Source organism: Manacus candei, unplaced genomic scaffold, assembly GCF_025592945.1.
Source record: "Manacus candei isolate 608988 ecotype Guabito, Panama unplaced genomic scaffold, ASM2559294v1 h1tg000307l, whole genome shotgun sequence".
Classification (NCBI taxonomy): domain Eukaryota; kingdom Metazoa; phylum Chordata; class Aves; order Passeriformes; family Pipridae; genus Manacus; species Manacus candei.
Window position 1 is genome coordinate 143,337 of NW_026138355.1, and position 18,767 is coordinate 162,103.

At 52.1% G+C, this 18,767-nt stretch overlaps 1 protein-coding gene and 1 long non-coding RNA gene across 2 annotated transcripts; one reads left to right on the forward strand and one right to left on the reverse strand.

Annotated features, from left to right (window-relative positions):
* Positions 1-580, reverse strand: LOC127465013 (uncharacterized). Its single transcript, XR_007901814.1, has 3 exons — positions 513-580; positions 376-414; positions 1-21 (listed from the first exon to the last, which is right to left on the reverse strand). It is a non-coding gene; the product is annotated as an uncharacterized LOC127465013 (long non-coding RNA).
* Positions 581-2,020: 1,440 nt separating this feature from the next.
* LOC127465016 (endothelial zinc finger protein induced by tumor necrosis factor alpha-like) lies at positions 2,021-11,557 on the forward strand. The gene is made up of 3 exons (XM_051775493.1): positions 2,021-2,060; positions 2,205-2,732; positions 11,511-11,557. The coding sequence occupies exons 1-3, from the start codon at positions 2,039-2,041 to the stop codon at positions 11,555-11,557; spliced, it is 597 nt and encodes a 198-aa protein (XP_051631453.1). The 5' UTR covers positions 2,021-2,038.
* Positions 11,558-18,767: the final 7,210 nt, after the last annotated feature.

Here is an 18,767-nt window from a genome sequence, read left to right on the forward strand (position 1 = left end):
GGATCGCTCAGGCTGTGATTCCTGCTGGGATGAGAGCGGGGAAAGGAGTCACCATGTCCCTGTTCCCATCCCAGGGGATGGATCTGGCTGTGGAGCCCAGGGAGAGTAGGAACTGCTCCAGAATCCCACCTGATCCTGCTCTGTCCATCCCACCCCAATCCCACTCCATCCATCCCACCCCAATCCCACTCCAGAATCCAGCCCTGATCCCAGTCCACAATTCCACCTGATCCCACTCTGGAATCCTGCCCTGAGCTGGAATCCCCTTCCAATTCCGCTCCAGCCATTAGGCCCCCATTCCCCTCTGGAATCCCGGCATCCATCCTGGGATCCTTGCACAGAGGATCTGGATCCACACACGCTGCTGGGACTCACTGGTGGGCGCGGGGTCGTATCCATTCCCCTCCCTCTTCCCTATGGAAAGAAAGTGGGATCAGCACCCGTGGCACAGGATCCCCGGAATGCTGCCGGGCGGATCCGTGCCCCTTGCCGACCCCCATCCCGGGAGTTACCGGATCGGAGCTTCCAGACACCGACTGCCACGAGGCCGATGATGATGATGATGGCAGCGATGACGGACACAGTGTCCTAGTTAGAACAGCTGGGACCGATTCCTCACTGGATGGGTGTAGCCCAAAAGTGTGTATTCTATGGCCTTCCATGCCATTTTCCCAGGAACTGTTTTCGGGGGGGGGCCTGCGAGGTGGGGGGGATGTCCTGAGCACCCTCCTACCCTTTTATGGACTGAGCATCCTCATATCCTTTTATGGAATTTCCCGCTCTGACAATCATCATATCCTTTTATGGAATTCCCCGCTCTTAGGGAAGAATTGAGCATCCTTTTATGGAATTCCCTGCTCTGAGGAAACGACTGACCATTCCTGCCTGAACTGGAGAATATATAAACCTGGAGTTTCGGAACCTTTCCACCACTCGTGGGATCCAGAGGAAGGCTGCAGCTCACCACTCTCAACCAGACTGAGACCACCACCCTCAACTGGACTGCAATCACCACTTCTGACCAGACTGCAACAGCTCTCCCACCAGCAGGTTTTTTTCCCCTCTCCCTTTACTTTGGACTCGGGGGGGGGGCAAGGAAAACCACTTTGTTCATGCCCCAGGGTGCTGGGTTATACATTTGGGTTTTGTGGATTAAAACCAAATTGCTTGTCTGTATAATCAGACTTATTGGGCAAGGGGGGCCCAAGGGGGGCCCAAGGGGGCTGGTCCAGGGGGGGAAGGGCTGCAGGGGGCAGATCCCGGAGGAGGAAACCCGCCAAAAGCGGTGGCCCAGCCGAGGGAGGAGCCGAGCGGGAGCACAAAGAAGAGCAGCCAAAAGGTCCTGGCGGTGGCTGGGCAATGGCGGGGGGGGGCGAGAGCGGTTTGGGGGCCCCCGTGAGAGCCGGGGGGGAACCCCGGTAGCCGCGGAGTGGGGAGAGCGGAGAGGGGCGATCCCGGAGCTGGGGGACCCCCGGAATGCTGGAGGGGGGGGAGCAGAGAGGGAGCGCCGGGCCCCTTAAGCGGCGGTCCCGGAGAGGGGGAAGGCCTTGGAGTGTGGAGAGGAGGGGGGGCCTTGAGGCGGGGTGGGAGCCGAGAGTGCCAAGAGGTTTGCGAGGGTGGGAGCCGAGAGAGGAGGGCCGGCCGGCCCCGGGAGGCAGAGTGGGGAGAAGTGAGCCCTGGGACCCCCCTGGCAACACTAAAGGGGACCCCGGAGAGTGGGGACCCCCCAGAGCCGCGGGACCCCCGGCAGCCCGGAGAAGGGGGACCCCCAATGCAGGCAGAAGTGCCATCAGGGCAGACAGGGTGGACCCCCCTAACCCCAGAGAGCAGAGAGGGGGAACTCCTGGAAGGGGAATTTGGGCTGAATGTTGGTGTTTTGGGGGTTTTTATGGACACAAGTTGCCCGGTGAGTCCTAGAGCTGGACTTGGGCAGGAGGAGTCCCCAAGGAAATGCACTCACCCCTTGTTTTCCCCCCATCAGGATTTCTGCTTCCCAAAGCTTGGACGGATGGAGGAGGAGGCTGCGAGGAAGAGGAAGATGCCTTGGGCCCCCCAGGCAGGTGAGGAGGAAGTCAGTGCCCCTTTGGGTGGGTCTTTTGTCTTTTGTGGCCGTCCTGCCGGGGCCGGAGTTGGGGGGATGTCCTTGGGCTTCCCTGTGGGTCGGAGGCAAATCCCCTGCGTGTCCTTGTTGGTTCCTGCCCCAGGCCCCGAGGTGAGGCCGGAGAGCGCGGAGGACAAATCCCCCCGGCAGAGCCTGGTGGGAGAGGCCGTTTTGAAGGGCTCCCCGGCGCAGGAAGGCAGCGGAGAGGAAAAGGGCCGGAGATGCCCCCGCAGGAGGGGCTCCAAAGCCAGCCCAGGGGGCTGTGAGGAGGAAAGAGCCAGCGTGTGCCGGGAAGGCGGCCGGAGCTTGAGGTGGAGCTGCGAGCTGGTGGTCCCTGAGCAGCCTCCCAGCAGGGAGAAACCCTTCAGGTGCTTGGAATGTGGGAAGAGCTTCAGCAAGAGATCCAGCCTCTTGAGGCACCAGCACATCCACACTGGGGAACGGCCCTACACGTGTGGGGAGTGTGGGAAGAGCTTCAGGCAGAGCTGCAACCTCCGCACCCACCGTCGCATCCACAGTGGGGAACGGCCCTACACGTGTGGGGAGTGTGGGAAGAGCTTCAAGCAGATCTCCACCCTCCGCACCCACCATCGCATCCACAGTGGGGAACGGCCCTACACGTGTGGGGAGTGTGGGAAGAGCTTCAAACGGAGTTCCAACCTGCTCCAACACCAGATGATCCACAGTGGGGAACGGCCCTACATGTGTGAGGAATGTGGGAAGAACTTCAATCAGATCTCCGCCCTGCGCCGACACATGATGATCCACAGTGGGAACGGCCCTACACGTGTGTGGAGTGTGGGAAGAGCTTCAGGGACAGCTCCAACCTTTGCAAACACCGTTGCATCCACACCAGGGAATGGCCCTACAAGTGCTTGGAATGTGGGAAGAGCTTCAGCACAAGCACCAAGCTGCTCAGCCACCAGCACGTCCCCACTGGGGAACAGCCCTACAGGTGTAGGGAATGTGGGACAGCTCCACCCTCTACACCCACCTTCCCATCCACATCAGGGAGAGGCCTCACAAGTGTGGGGAGTGTGGGAAGAGCTTCAGGGACAGCTCTGCCTTGACCTCCCACCAACGGACCCACCGGTAAGAGAAGCCCCGAGTGCCCCGACTGCGGGAAGAGCTTCGGCCGCTGCTCCAACTCCATCAGCCATGGGAGGACCCGCGTTGGATGATCCACAGGGACCCCCGTTGGGCACAGCCCTGGTGTGCTGGTTTAAAGGTAAACCAGCAGGGGAAATGACAGCGGTGACACCTAGAATGGGATGGAACACCTGGAATGGGAATGAGAATGCCTGGGATGGGAATGGGGACATCGGGAATGGGATGGGGACAATAGCAATGGGATGGGAACACCAGGAATGGGAATGGGAACACCTGGAATGGGAATTGGGACATTGGGAGCAGATTGGGGACACTAGGAATGGGAATGGGGGCAGCAGGAATGGGAATGGGGACACGTGGAACGGGGAAGGAACACCTGGAATGGGAATGGGAACACCTGGAATGGGAACACCTGGAATTGGAATGGAGACATCTGGAATGGGAACACCTGGAATGGCAATGGGGACACCAGGAATGGGAATGGGGACACCAGGAATGGGAATGGAAACACCTGGAATGGGAATGGAAACACCTGGAATGGGAATGGGGGCAGCAGGAATGGGAATGGGAACACCTGGAACTGGAATAGAAACACCTGGAATGGGAACACCTGGAATGGGAATAGGAACATCTGGAAAGGGAATGGGAACACCTGGAATTGGAATGGGGACACCTGAAATTGGAATGGGGACACCTGGAACGGGAATGGGAACACCTGGATTGGAAATGGGGACACCTGGATTGGAAATGGGGACACCAGGAATGGGAACAACTGGAATTGGAATGGAGACACCTGGAATGGGAACACCTGGAATGGGAATGGGGGCAGCAGGAATGGGAATGGGAACACCTGGAATTGGAATGGGGACACCTGAAATTGGAATGGGGACACCTGGAACGGGAATGGGAACACCTGGATTGGAAATGGGGACACCAGGAATGGGAACAACTGGAATTGGAATGGAGACACCTGGAATGGAAACATCTGGAATGGGAATGGAAACACCTGGAATGGGAATGGGGGCAGCAGGAATGGGAATGGGAACACCTGGAACTGGAATGGGGACACCTGAAATTGGAATGGGGACACCTGGAACGGGAATGGGAACACCTGGATTGGAAATGGGGACACCAGGAATGGGAACAACTGGAATTGGAATGGAGACACCTGGAATGGGAACACCTGGAATGGGAATGGGAACACCTGGAATGGAAATGGGGACACCAGGAATGGGAATGGGAACACCTGGAACTGGAATGGAAACACCTGGAATGGGAACACCTGGAATTGGAATAGGAACACCTGGAATGGGAATGGGGACAGCAGGATTGGGAATGGGGACACCAGGAATGGGAATGGGGACATCAGGAATGGGAATGGGGACACCTGGGCTGGGAATGGGAACATTGGGAATGGGAATGGCAACATCGGGAGCAGGTTGGGAACACCAGGAATGGGAATGGGATCACCTGGGATTGGAATGGGGACACCTGGAATGGGAATGGGAACATTGGGAGCAGACTGGGGACACCAGGAATTGGAATGGGGACACCTCGAATGGGAATGGAGACACCTGGAATGGGAATAGGGAAAACAGAGGTGGGATGGGAACACCTGGAATGGGAATGGGGACAATAGGAATGGGAATGGAGACACCTGGAATATAAATGGGAACACCAAGAACTGGGAATGGGGAAAACAGAAGTGGGATGGGAACACCAGGAATGGGAGGACGGACAATAGGAATGGGAATGGGGACACCTAAAATGGGATGGAACACCTGGAAAGGGCATTGGAACACATGGAATGGGAATTGGAACACATGGAATGGGAACACTTTGAATGGGAATGGGAACACCTGGAACTGGAATGGGGACAATGGGAATGGGATGGGAACAACTAGAACGGGATGGGAACACCTGGAACAGGAATGCAAACCCATGGAATGGGAATGGGAACAGCCGGGCCCGGGCTGTGTCCCTGGGGAAACAGGAGGCCAGGCCCAAAAGAGTTAACTAAGAAATTGGGGCCTGCTAACAAGCTACCAACATCCAAGACCATCTGTGCTCGTTCTGTTCTACTGACTGGAGCAAAGCTTCAGAGAATAGTACAGGAACATGTCCTAGGCCTCGAGGGGATAAATTAGAGAGACAGCAGGATCAAGGAGACATTGGAATAGGAGGAATAGGCCGGGAGCCAGGGCTTTTTCCAAGCTTCAGTGAGCGGGTCAAGAAGAATGGAAGAGAAGGAAGGTCAAGCTGAGGAAGATGAGTTGAAGCCCCCAGAGCCATGGAGGAAGAGTGGAAGTACCCTCAGGACTGAGGGCCAAGAGAAACACCGCCCCAAGCCCCGCCTGAGCTCCACCTCTACTCCGCCTATTATTAATATGCAGAGATAGATGTTGTAATCACTTGAATATGCATTTAATCCCAACTGAAGATTGTATAAAAATGCTGATTTTGTGTGAAGCCTTCCAGCAAGTTTGTCCAGCGCCAGCTGGCTTGCTCCCAACGTTGAATAAACAAATACCTTGCTGCTTAAAGATAAAAAAGTCTCTGAGCAGTTTCTGGGACCAATTTTTCGGATTCAGCGCCCAGTCAGTCCCAGGATGATCCCAGTCACTCCTGGTCTTTCCCAGTCGCTCCCAGTTTCCTCCATGTGGTCCCACTCATTCCCAGTTGCCCCCAGAAGCTTCCAGTATGATCCCAGTTGCTCACAGCCGCTTCCAGTCATCCCCAGTGCACTCCCAGTTGCTCCCAGTATGATCCCAATCACCTCCTGCATGATCCCACTCACTCCTGCTATGATCCCAGGATGACCCCAGTCACCCTCAGTGTGGTCTCAGTTGCTCCCAGCATGGGCCAAGCTTCTCCCACCGTGATCCCAGGATGATCCCAGTTGTCCCCATCATGGTCCCAGTTGCTCCCAGTTGCCCCTAGCACAGACCCAGTCATTCCAAGTATGATGCCAGTCCTCCCTCCTGACAGTCCCAGTCAATCCCAGTTGCTTCTCTTGTAGATCCAGTCACTCACAGTTCCTTCCAGTTGCCCCCAGCCTGGTCCTAATTCCCCTTCCCGTAGTCCCAGTCACTCCCAGTATGGTCCCAGTCACCCCCACCATGGTTGCAGACACTCTACTGGGAGTGCAGACACTCCCAGTAGAGCCCTCAGCATGCTCCTAGTCCTTCCCAGTCACTCCCAGTGTGGTCCCAGTAACATTCCAGTTTCCACCAGTATGATCCCAGTGACTCCAAGGCACTCCCACGATATCCTATGTGGCCTCCAGTTGCTCCCAATAGCCCTCAGTGTGGTCCCAGTTGCTCCCAGTATGATCCCTGTTGCCCCAGTTCTGGTCCTGGAGGGTCCCAGTGTGCTCAGATCCTGCTCCCGGGGGGTCCTGCTGGGTCCCAGTCCTGGTCCTGGTGTATCCTGGTGTCCCAGTCCGTCCCAGTCTGTCCCAGTCCATCCCAGTCTGTCCCAATGCATCCCAGTCCATCCCAATCCATCCCAGTCCATCCCAGTCCATCTCAGTCCATCCCAGTCCATCCCAGTCCCTTCCCAGCCGTTTCCCAGGTCCTGCCCCCCCGCCCCCCAAGATGCTGACGGGGTCGGGGCTCCGTCTTTGGCTTCGTCTCCCTGGGCCTGCCTGGAATGAAGGGGCCGCTGGGACACTGCGGGACCTCCTGAGACCAAAGGAACCCTGTGAGAATTTGGATACTCCTGGAATCAAGGCACAATTGGGACACTGCAGGGCCCTATGGAAAAAAAGGAACCTTGTGACACTGCGGAATTCCTGGAATCCAGGGGCCTTTGGGACATGGGGGCCTCATGGAACCAAAGGAACCCTGAGGTGTTTCCGAAGGTCATGGAATCAAGGGGCCACTGGGACACTGCAGGGCCTCTAGGAATTAAAGGAACACTGGGACACTGGGGCAGGACATCCCCCTGCAATGGCACCAAGACAATGCCCCATTTGCAAAGGGGTCAGTGCTGAGCTGAGAGGGGGCCAGGCCAAGGCAGGAGATGTTGGATCCTGTAGGACGAGGGAAGAATGAGACCCTCAGTATGAGAATCAGCAAGCTTCGTTTATTGATCATTGCTAGCAGCTTAATATATGCTTTATAATTAGTTCATACATATTGCAAAAGCTAAGCTCATTATTGGTTCTGCTTAAATGTTGATCTCACCTCTTACTCATTTCTTTGTTGACACAGGTGGTACTCAGTTGCTTTTTGTTTTGCTAATCACAATGTCCTGTTTGCCAGCCAGCTAACAGGGTACAAGGGCACTGTAACCTCCTATCTAAGATGTTCCCATGGCCTAGGCAAGCCGTGTTCTATAGCCAATTCCCTACAAATACCCCCGTTTTTTTATTCTGGGCCAATAATGTTTTCTCTGTTATAGCACTTACACATTTAACAATACAAGAAAAAACAATATGAACTATTACTAAAATTACAACAATTGTCAACAACCATCATAGGCTTTTCTTTAACAAAACTTAAAACTTATTCAGACATGGAACCAAAAATAGATTGAAGCCACGAGTCCATAGGACTAGTTGTTACTGTTCCTTTCTTTGTGTGTCCTACTGTTTCACTCAGGCTCTACAGTTCTTTTGTGTACAGGCTAGGCAGTTTGTGCCAGCTGGACAAGTTGTGGCTTTGATAAACACTTAATCTAGATTGAAATAATCCCAACATAAAACAGGTTTGAGTCCCATTACCACTTGTGTTATGTACAGACAGTGATCCCATTAAATCTAACTCTTGGGGATCTTTTGCCAGAGTAAGACCTCGAGGGTTAGTACTAAAATAGACACCACAAGCACGACGACAATCCGGACAAGAGACAACAACTGAGCGAGCAATAGAATGAATTAAGCTAAATCGACATCTGAAGGCTTCTGTATGCTGTGCTCTCAGTTTCTCACCAGTGCCCTCCTCCTTGCTCTCAGCCCCGTCACGAGGCTCAGGCAACATGGCCGAGGTGGGTGCTGAGGCCAGGCTGGAGGATGAACTGACATGCCCCATCTGCCTGGACATTTACAGGAACCCTCTGTCCCTGGGGTGCGGTCACAGCTTCTGCAAGGAGTGCATACAGAAGGAACAGAAATATTCCAGCAGGGCCCTTCCCAGTGCCCACTCTGCCTTTACCTCAAAGGCCCCCGTTCAGCCATGAAGACTTGCCTGACCTGCAAGGCCTCCCTGTGCCAAGCCCACCTGAGTAAGCACAGCACAAAGAACACTCAGAAAAAACTACGTCCTGGTGGGGCTCTGTGGTGCACAGGTTTTGGCTGAGAGAAAATCCCCCAGTACAGTAAACTGCTGGAATGCTACTGTGAGAAGGACAAGGTCCACACCTGCACGCTGCGCTCCGCCCCCAGCTCCCACAGGGACCACAAGACCATCAGCTTAAAGGAGGCTTTTGGCCAAGCACAGCGTGTTTTTCCCAAAACTGTAAAAGAGGTGAAAAACTATGAAACTGCACTGGATTGAAGCATAGGAAACTTGCTGGAACAATCCTCTGCAAAGGAGTTCTTTAGAGTACAAACAACGCTTGAAAATTAAGACTTGGCATAACTGGTTGAGAAATGACTGCTTTTTGTGTACATGAACCCTAAATATTTCCAGGGTACTTTTCACTGCACCGTGTCAGGAGCAACTACTAGGCCAAAGAATTGTAGACTCTTTCTGGTTTCAGCGTCCAACACACCCAGCTGATCCTCAGTGGCTACAGCTAGCAGAAATATCATCTATATAATGACAACAAAGACAGTCAGAAAATTGCATTGGAAACATAAACCACTGACAAATTATAGAAAAGCCTTTCATTCCATGGGAGAGGGTTTTCTATGGATAACACTCATAAGGTTCTGCACGAATAATAGATGGAACTAAAAATGCACATCTTTTCTCTATCACTGGGATCTAACTGGATTGTGAGAAGATAACCTGTCAAATCAATAATAACAATGGGTTATTCAGCAGAAAGCACAGAAGGGGTCAGTAAGCCAATGCTTACTAACCATGACTGCACCAACCTGTCTGAGATCATGCAAAGGTTTTCATTTCACAGATTTATTTTTTTTCTTTATCACAAACACAGGGGTAATTAAAGGATTCTGAGATGGTTCAATGTAATCAGCATCAAGCTGCCTTTTGACAAGCTGTTGCAGGGCCAACAGCTGTTCTGTAGGTAGGAGCCATTGTTTAAGTCACACAGGATCTGTATGTTCTAAAAGAAAACTCCAAGCAGTACCTCCTAGTATCACAACCCTAACTCTTGGAATGACTACAGAAGTCTGTTTGTTTGTTTGGACAATTAACAGCAAGCTTTGAGCATCATGAAGAGTACAGGTTGCCTTCGTACAACCCTAAACATTCACTAGTCAAATTATGCAAGCAATACGTCTGGTATGAAACAAGGAGTAATCACAATTAGTGAGGCTATTTTGCTGAGAACACAGCTGCAATGGGTAGGGCATGTTTTAAGGAGGAGAGACTAGCCGTTTTACAATGAATATTGCTACCAGCTGGTGCACGGGAGGGGTTTTGAAGACAATATATAAGGACTCTTTAAAACAACACTTCAGCTCTGGTCACACTGATCAACATAACTGGTCTGCTCTGGGCTCCAGCCAGGAGGCCTGAAGACACACTATCCACAACACTGCAGATGTCTCTGAGAAGGCACGCAGGATGGCCTTGACAGCCTAAAGGCCCCCCTGCAACGAGCTGAGCAAACAAGGCAGCAACATCGACAACTCCTGATTTAAATCCTGGAAAACACAGAAAAGCTCAAAACGACCCTCACTACTGCCATAGCAGATGCAAATGCAATTATTTGATGGTCTAAGGACCTCACCCCGGCACAAGCCTGCATTATCTCTAGCTAGTTATGTAACTAGCAACTTCTGTATCTGTCACAAAACTTGTTTCTCTACAGCGTCTTGCAGCTTTTCCACGAATTGTAAGAATGGTTCCCGGGCACCTGGATGCATAGTGGTGTACCTTGCTTCGGGCTCTGCCAACCTTGCAGTCTGCACCAATGTTTGCTGGTTTATGGTTTCTACTCGCTTTAAAACTGGTGATCTCCTGCGCAGATTACACAGCTAAGGAACAACAGCAGTGGAAAAACTCCACCTGAGACTTAACCTTCACAAATTTCTGAAACAAGGCAGAAATAGAACACCAAACCTACGCAAGAACCCCTTATTCAACCTCAGTTCAGATCAAACAGCTAGCCGGACAGGGCTAGTCCAGAAATAACCAAAGCCTCGTCACTCATGGTGGGAATTTGAAGAATTCATTTACCATTCAGAATAAGGAGTCACTATGGTTCAACAGAATCATGTTACACATCTCTAAAATCTTGACACCGGCAGAAGGTATTTTTAAGTTTACACAGTCACACATTCATGTAGCTTTTCTCTTTCACACAATCTTTTTTCACACACTCTTAGGGGGCCACCTCAGACATCCATCATTCACACACATTTTCAAATAGTCATTGGTTGTGCACTTCTTATCTGTTTCATAATACAAAGGAAATTTATGGCATAGCTGCCATCAGCAATCTGCAAATCCTGCATAACTCTCCATGTAAAAGACAAATACAGCAAGAAAGAACAGAATATTATCTTGGAAATCTTCAACTCTTCTCATAGAGCAATGATATTCTATCATAAAGGCAATAAAACTACTTTTGCAGGGGGCAAGACTATATCCCCTTCTGTCTCATTGTTCTGTCTCCAAGTCTTCTACCTGCACCCTGCCCCTGGGGGAAACAGCCAAATTTCATGTAAGAGAAGCAAAATAACAAACTATAGGAAATTCTTAATAACCTTCTGTAATATGCAAAAAGCTAAGCACGGATGTTCCGTTATTTCTAATCTTGCTTCAAAGGATTTTTTGTCAGTCTCCCTATTTTGAAGAAAACGTTTGAGAATGCCATGAACACGCTGCATGCATAACACCTATTGCTGTAAAAACAATGCAATCTTATTTGATTTATAAGTGGGATATTGTTAATTTTAAGTTGTTTTTTCTCTTTTCCCTTTTTTTCCGTGTTTTACGGTCTTTGCCTCCCCCACGCCCCTCATTGCCGAAGGACGAAGGAGGGGAAGGAGGGGCCGGGCTCACCCAGAGAGATCAGCAGAAGGAACTTAATCACAGAGTCTGCTTAAGAAAAGACAAAAACATAGGAGAGGGAGAGAACAGCTGCAAACAGACACATTTCAGAGAGGGGGTGATTGGTGTAACGGGGAAAAAGACAAACAGCTTTCCCCCTCCCCCAGCTGCACCCCCCAAGGCTTTTGCTACCGTCATTAACTCGCCGCTCTAGGAAGAGGAGCGGCACCAGGGAAAAAACACTCGCTGCAAAGAAGGGAAGGGGAACGCACACCCCCCGGGACCATGGCTGTCAGCAGTGCGGGGGACACAGAGCCCCCCCCGCCGCCCGCCGAGCCCGGGGCCGCCGGCGTGCACGCGCGCGGGCGCACCGCTCCGAGCCGGGGCCGCGCACCGCTCCGAGCGATATCACCGGCCCCGGCCCTGCGGCATCCGGGAGCGCTCCGAGCGATATCACCGGCCCCGGCCCTGCGGCATCCGGGAGCGCTCCGAGCGATATCACCGGCCCCGGCTCTGCGGCATCCGGGAGCGCTCCGAGCGATATCACCGGCCCCGGCTCTGCGGCATCCGGGAGCGCTCCGAGCCGGGGCCGCGCAGGAGCCGCGACCACCGCCACTGCCCCGCTGCCCGGCGCCGCCCCGCAGGCACCCGCCACAGGCGGACAGACCCGGCGCCGGCACGGGTTCACTCAGCACGGCGGTGTAAGCACCCAGCGCCGTGAACACAGCCACAAATGCACAGCGCAGTCCCGCAGCACAGTTCAGATGAAAAGCTGGAAATGTCTTCAGGTGGAACTCAGTCATAGTGTTCGTAAAGTTCATCTCTGGTCCATCAGCAGTGCTTTCACACTGCAGCCGTCGTCTCCGATCGTCCTGGATATGCACTGCCGAGATGTTGCACCGCGTTCATGCTGGTGGGGCCGCTCGGTTGTCCCCGGCCCCGATCCGTGATTTGTCGTCCTGCTCCGGCTCCCTTCAACTCCGCTCGACTCCCTTTTTACACGATTTCTCCGTATGATGGTATCTAGTAGCATTCTAATGCCCTCAGACTGTGCTTTAATGTCTTTTACTGTTCCAGATAACAATCGCCAAGTTGTAAGGAGGGAAGCAGCAACTTTTTCTCCCTTATAGGCAGCAGTAAAGAGCTTATCACTAAGTTCTTTCCAAGTAGAGATAGTAAAGGCAGTTACAGTGTTCGCTTCATATCCCTGGCCCTTACATGAAAGCAGCATCTGCCGCAAAGCCAGTTCGTCTAATTTTTCTTCCTTTTTAAGCAGGATAGACTTCCATATAGATGCAACATTAGATCCCTTTTGTTCTCGGTGGCTCACCTGTCCAGGCGTCTTGTCTGGCTGACCTGGCAGCTTCTCCACTTCTGTCATGTTACACTGAGCTCCGTCTCCGCGTCAACCTCCCACAACTTAACCTCATAACATCTCCATTCTCTTTCATCAAAAACTGTATTAGGGTCCACAAAACAACTTTTAGCAACCCCCGTTGTAAGCAATCTTGGTAATTCTTTTTTCAAAGCTATACCCTTAAGTCCCCGCTTTTCTAAAAAGCACTGGAGTAATGAAAGCAGCACTTGTCTTTCCATACCTATAAATCTTCAGCACACTTTGCAGCCCTTTACAAGACATCGGCGGTGTTGTCGGCCAGGACCCTTCTGTGAGGTCGCCTGGGGCACGGAGTCCAGCTCTTTTACCTCTTGTGCTGCTGCAAGACCGACCGGCTACTGCGTCAGACCGTGGCTTCGGGGAGTGCAGATTTAACTTAGCCCCTGTTCAGGTTTCGGGGACCGCAGATTCAACTTAGTCCCTTGGGCCGCAGATTCAACTTAGCCCTTGGGGCTTACACATTCAACTTAGCCCCTGGGGCTTGCAGATTTAACTTAGCCCCTCTTCGGGTGCCATTTGTCGGACAAGGAAGAAAGAGACCCTCAATATGAGAATCAGCAAGCTTGGTTTATTGATCATTGCTAACAGCTTAATATATGCTTTATAATTAGTTCATACATATTGCAAAAGCTAAGCTCATTATTGGTTCTGCTTAAATGTTGATCTCACCTCTTACTCATTTCTTTGTTGACACAGGTGGTACTCAGTTGCTTTTTGTTTTGCTAATCACAATGTCCTGTTTACCAGCCAGCTAACAGGGTACAAGGGCACTGTAACCTCCTATCTAAGATGTTCCCACGGCCTAGGCAAGCCGTGTTCTATAGCCAATTTCCTACAGCTCTGCCCACATTTGCTACAAGCACACTGGTGGCTAAAGAGCCCAATACGAGATAGACACGTCCAGTTGCAAAAGGCAGAGCAGAAAGACTCCTTGGATGGGATGGACAGGACACGGTTCTTTCTGCGTTGTCTTTTCTCCTCGATGCTGATCCTGCTGCGTTCTCAAAGGAAGCAGCAGCGTTAGAGATGGGGAGTCTCCAGACCTCCCGACTGGAGGCCAGAGTAGATCAGTGATGGAGATCAATATGGCCAAGGCTGAGATGTTGTTTCAGGCAGTCCTTGTATCTCCTCTTCGGGGCTCCTCTCTTGCGGCAGCCGGTGGCAAGTTCACCACAGAGCACGATCTTAGGGAGGGGGTGGTTGGTCCTTCATCCTGGAGACGTGCCCTGCCCAGCACAGCTGTGTTCTCAGCAACATGGCCTCAATCCTTGTGACTGCTGCTTGTTCTAGAACAGATGGATTGGTCACATCATCTGACCAGTGGATGTTTAGGATTGTACGGAGGCAGCGTTGATGGAAGCGTTCCAGGAGTCGCAGGTGGTGGCTGTAGATGACCCATGATTCGGACCCATATAAGAGAGTAGACAGCACAATGGCTCTGTAAACACTGATCTTTGTGCTTTTCTTCAAGTGTTTATTTCACCAAACTCTTTTATGGAGTTTTCCAAAAGCTCTCTATGCCTTTGCTAACCTGTTGTCCATCTCTCTGTCAATCTCACCATCCGAGGAGATGAGGCTCCCTAGGTAATTAAACTGCTGGACTGATTTGAGCTCTGATTGGCCAATGGTGATGTGGGGATGATGGAAGCCTTCCTGAGGTGCAGGTTGATGGAGAACTTCTGTTTTCTTTAAGCTGACTTCCAGCCCAAAGAGCTCAGCAGCCTCAGCAAAGCAGGATGTTAAACGCTGCAGAGCTGCTTCTGTGTGAGCGACAAGGGCGGCGTCATCAGCATAAAGCAGCTCCTGGACAAGATGGTTTAAGGTCTTGGTGTGGGCCTTCAGTCGCCTTAGGTTGAAAGGGCTTCCATCAGTACGATATCGGATGTAGATCCCGTCCTGATCATCGAGGTCTGCCGTGGCCCTTTGGAGCATCCTGCTGGAAAAGATTGTGAATAGGGTTGGTGCGAGAACGCAGCCTTGTTTCACACCACTGGTTATTAGAAAGGGCTCAGAAAGTGCATTGCCATATCTGACTTGGCCGTGCTGATCCTCATGGAGTGAGATGATCTCTTTGAGGAACTTGGGGGGACAACCTAAACGTTCCAAAATCTGCCACACACCTTTTCTGCTCACAGTATTGAAAACCTTGGTGAGGTCAACAAAGGTTCCGTAGAGACCTTTGTTCTGTTCCCTACACTTCTCTTGCAGTTGTCTGAGAACAAATCCCATGTCTGTGGGGCTCCTGTTGGCTCTGAAACCACATTGGCTTTCAGGGAGAATTCCTTCTGCTATAGCGGGTTTTAGTCTGTTCAAAAGTATTCTTGCCAGGATTTTGTCAGCAATGGAGAGCAGAGTAATACCCTGGTAATTTCAGCAGTCTGATTGTGCTGGTTTAAAGGTAAACCAGCAGGGGAAATGAACTCAACCCAAAAGAGAGATTATAAGTCAGAATAACAATTTAATAAAATAACACAATAAGTACAATTATACAGACAAACAGTTGGTTTTAACCCACAAAACCCAAATGCATAACCCAGTACCCTGGGGCATGAACAGAGTGGTGTTTGTTGGGCCCCCTGAGCCCAAAGTAAAGGGAGAGGGGAAAAAACCCTGTTGGTGAGAGTGGTGGTGCTGTCTGGTCAAGAGTGGTGGTTGCAGTTGGGTCGAGAGTGGTGATCTGCAGTCTGGTTGAGAGTGGTGGTTGCAATCTGGTTGAAGAGACATTGGTGACATCACAGGGACAGCAGTGACATCACAGAGACACTGGTGACATCACAGAGACATCGATGACATCACAGAGACATCAGTGACATCACAGAGACATCAGTGACATCACAGGCACAGTGGTGACATCACAGAGACAGTCATGACATCACATAGACACCGGTGACATCACAAAGACAGCAGTGATGTCACAGGGACAGCAATGACATCACAGGGACAGCAATGACATCACAGAGAGAGCGATGACATCACATACACATCGGTGATATCACAGTCACAGCAGTGACATCACAGGGACATTGGTCACATCACAGGGACAGTCATGACATCACAGAGAGAGCAGTGACATCACAGAGACAGCAGTAACATCACAGGGACACTGGTGACATCACAAAGACAACGGTGACATCACAGAGACATCAGTGACATCACAGGCACAGTGGTGACATCACAGAGACATCAGTGACATCACGGGAAAGCGGTGACATCACAGGGAAATCAGTGATATCACAGAGACAGTAGTGACATCACAGACACAGCGGTGACATCACAGACACAACAGTGACATCACAAGGACATTGGTGCCATCACAGAGACAGCAGTGACATCACAGACACAACAGTGACATCACAATCACAAGGACAGCTGTGACATCGCAGACACAGTGGGGACATCACAGAGACAGTCATGACATCACATAGACACCGGTGACATCACAAAGACAGCAGTGATGTCACAGGGACAGCAATGACATCACAGGGGCAGCAATGACATCACCGAGAGAGCGATGACATCACATACACATCGGTGATATCACAGTCACAGCGGTGACATCACAGGGACATTGGTCACATCACAGAGACAGTCATGACATCACAGAGACAGCAGTGACATCACAGGGACACTGGTGACATCACAAAGACAACGGTGACTTCACAGAGACAGCGATGACATCACAGAGACAACAGTGACATCACAGTCACAGCAGTGACATCACAGGCACAGCGGTGACTGTTACGACCCGCCCCAGGAAAAAGGTGGGTTGGTAACTCAGGTTTTATCAATAATTCCCTTGGGGTGGATTAAAGTGAAACGACACTGAATAATCGGTGTCTGAAAACATATTGACAAGGTTTATTTGAACAATTTTGTATCAACAGGTGTGCCAGCATTTTGGGGGCTGTCATATAACAAGGCCAACCTTTCGGGGGAGGAGAAAAATGCATAGGGGAGAGAAAGACAGGGTAAGAGTAAGGGAGAGCAAGAAAGAAGAAAAGAAGAGAGTGGTAAAAACGTAAATAGTCACCGCCCACTGGATCCAGCCATGTAAAAAGCAAGGGTCTGGATCCGCAGGCGGTGGGGAGAGAAGATGGAAAAATCCCCCCCAAACCCCCAAAGTCACCAGTCAATATCCATATCCTTTGCACCTCCCCCAGGCGGGGAGTTGTTTCCATAGGGGGGTGTCCCCCTTTTTGGCGCGGAGTTCATGTGGAGGGCGTGGTAAACTCGGCTCTTCCCGCCTTTTGGGGGCTTGACATCTTCTGCACTGGAGGAGGGGGGATGGGCCCAGCTGCCCATCAGAAAGTCAAAAGCCTGCAGAAGTCTCTTAGAATGCAGAAATCATTAACTGTTCCAGTCTCAGACACTCCCCCAGACCAGCGCTCGTGGGGAGATCTCTGCTCTCAACCTCCAGCAGTGACCTTGGGGGGTCCCCAGCCAAGGCAGGAATCTCCACACCCCCCCCAAGAAGGGTTCTGTTGGAAGAACCTGCCCCTGGGAAAGGGGACTGGCCCTTTCTGGTAGAAACCCATGGACTGACAGTCCTTGGACTCCAGGGGTTCCCTCACCATCAGGGGCTTCATTTGGGGTGAAACCAGTCTGGGGTCCAACATCTCCTGCCTTGGCCTGGCCCCCTCTCAGCTCAGCACTGACCCCTTTGCAAATGGGGCATTGTCTTGGTGCCATTGCAGGGGGATGTCCTGCCCCAGTGTCCCAGTGTTCCTTTAATTCCCAGAGGCCCTGCAGTGTCCCAGTGGCCCCTTGATTCCATGACCTTCGGAAACACCTCAGGGTTCCTTTGGTTCCATGAGGCCCCCATGTCCCAAAGGCCCCTGGATTCCAGGAATTCCGCAGTGTCACAAGGTTCCTTTTTTTCCATAGGGCCCTGCAGTGTCCCAGTTGTGCCTTGATTCCAGGAGTATCCAAATTCTCCCGGGGTTCCTTTGGTCTCAGGAGGTCCCGCAGTGTCCCAGCGGCCCCTTCATTCCAGGCAGGCCCAGGGAGACGAAGCCAAAGACGGAGTCCCGACCCCGTCAGCATCTTGGGGGGCGGGGGGGCAGGACCTGGGAAACGGCTGGGAAGGGACTGGGATGGACTGGGATGGACTGGGATGGATTGGGACAGACTGGGATGGACTGGGATGGATTGGGATGGATTGGGATGGACTGGGATGGACTGGGACACCAGGATACACCGGGACCAGGACTGGGACCCAGCAGGACCCCGCGGGAGCAGGATCTGAGCACACGGGGACCCTCCAGGACCAGAACTGGGGCAACAGGGATCATACTGGGAGCAACTGGGACCACACTGAGGGCTACTGGGAGAAACTGGAGGCCACATAGGATATAGTGGCTTGGAGTCACTGGGATCATACTGGTGGAAACTGGAATGTTACTGGGGCATCTGGGAGTGACTGGGAAGGCCTAGGAGCAGGCTGAGGGTTCTACTGGAATATACTGGGAGTGTCTGCAACCATGGTGGGGGTGACTGGGACCATACTGGGAGTGACTGGGACTACGGGAAAGGGGAATTAGGACCATGCTGGAGCAACTGGAAGAAATTCAGTGACTGGATTTACAATCAAAGCAACTGGGATTGACTGGGACTGTCAGGAGGGAGGACTGGCATCATACTTGGAGTGACTGGATCTGTGCTAGGGGCAACTGGGAGCAACTGGGACCATACTGGAATCACAGTGGGAGCAGCTTGGCCCATGCTGGGAGCAACTGAGACCACACTGAGGGTGACTGGGGTCATCCTGGGATCATACCAGGAGTGAGTGGGATCATGCAGGAGGTGATTGGGATCATACTGGGAGCAAGTGGGAGTGCACTGGGGATGACTGGAAGTGGCTGTGAGCAGCTGGGATCATGCTGGAAGCTTCTGGGGGCAACTGGGAATGAGTGGGACCACGTGGAGGAAACTGGGAGCAACTGGGAGAGACCAGGAGTGACTGGGATCATCCTGGGACTGACTGGGCGCTGAATGCGAAAAATCGGTCCGAGAAACTGCTCAGAGACTT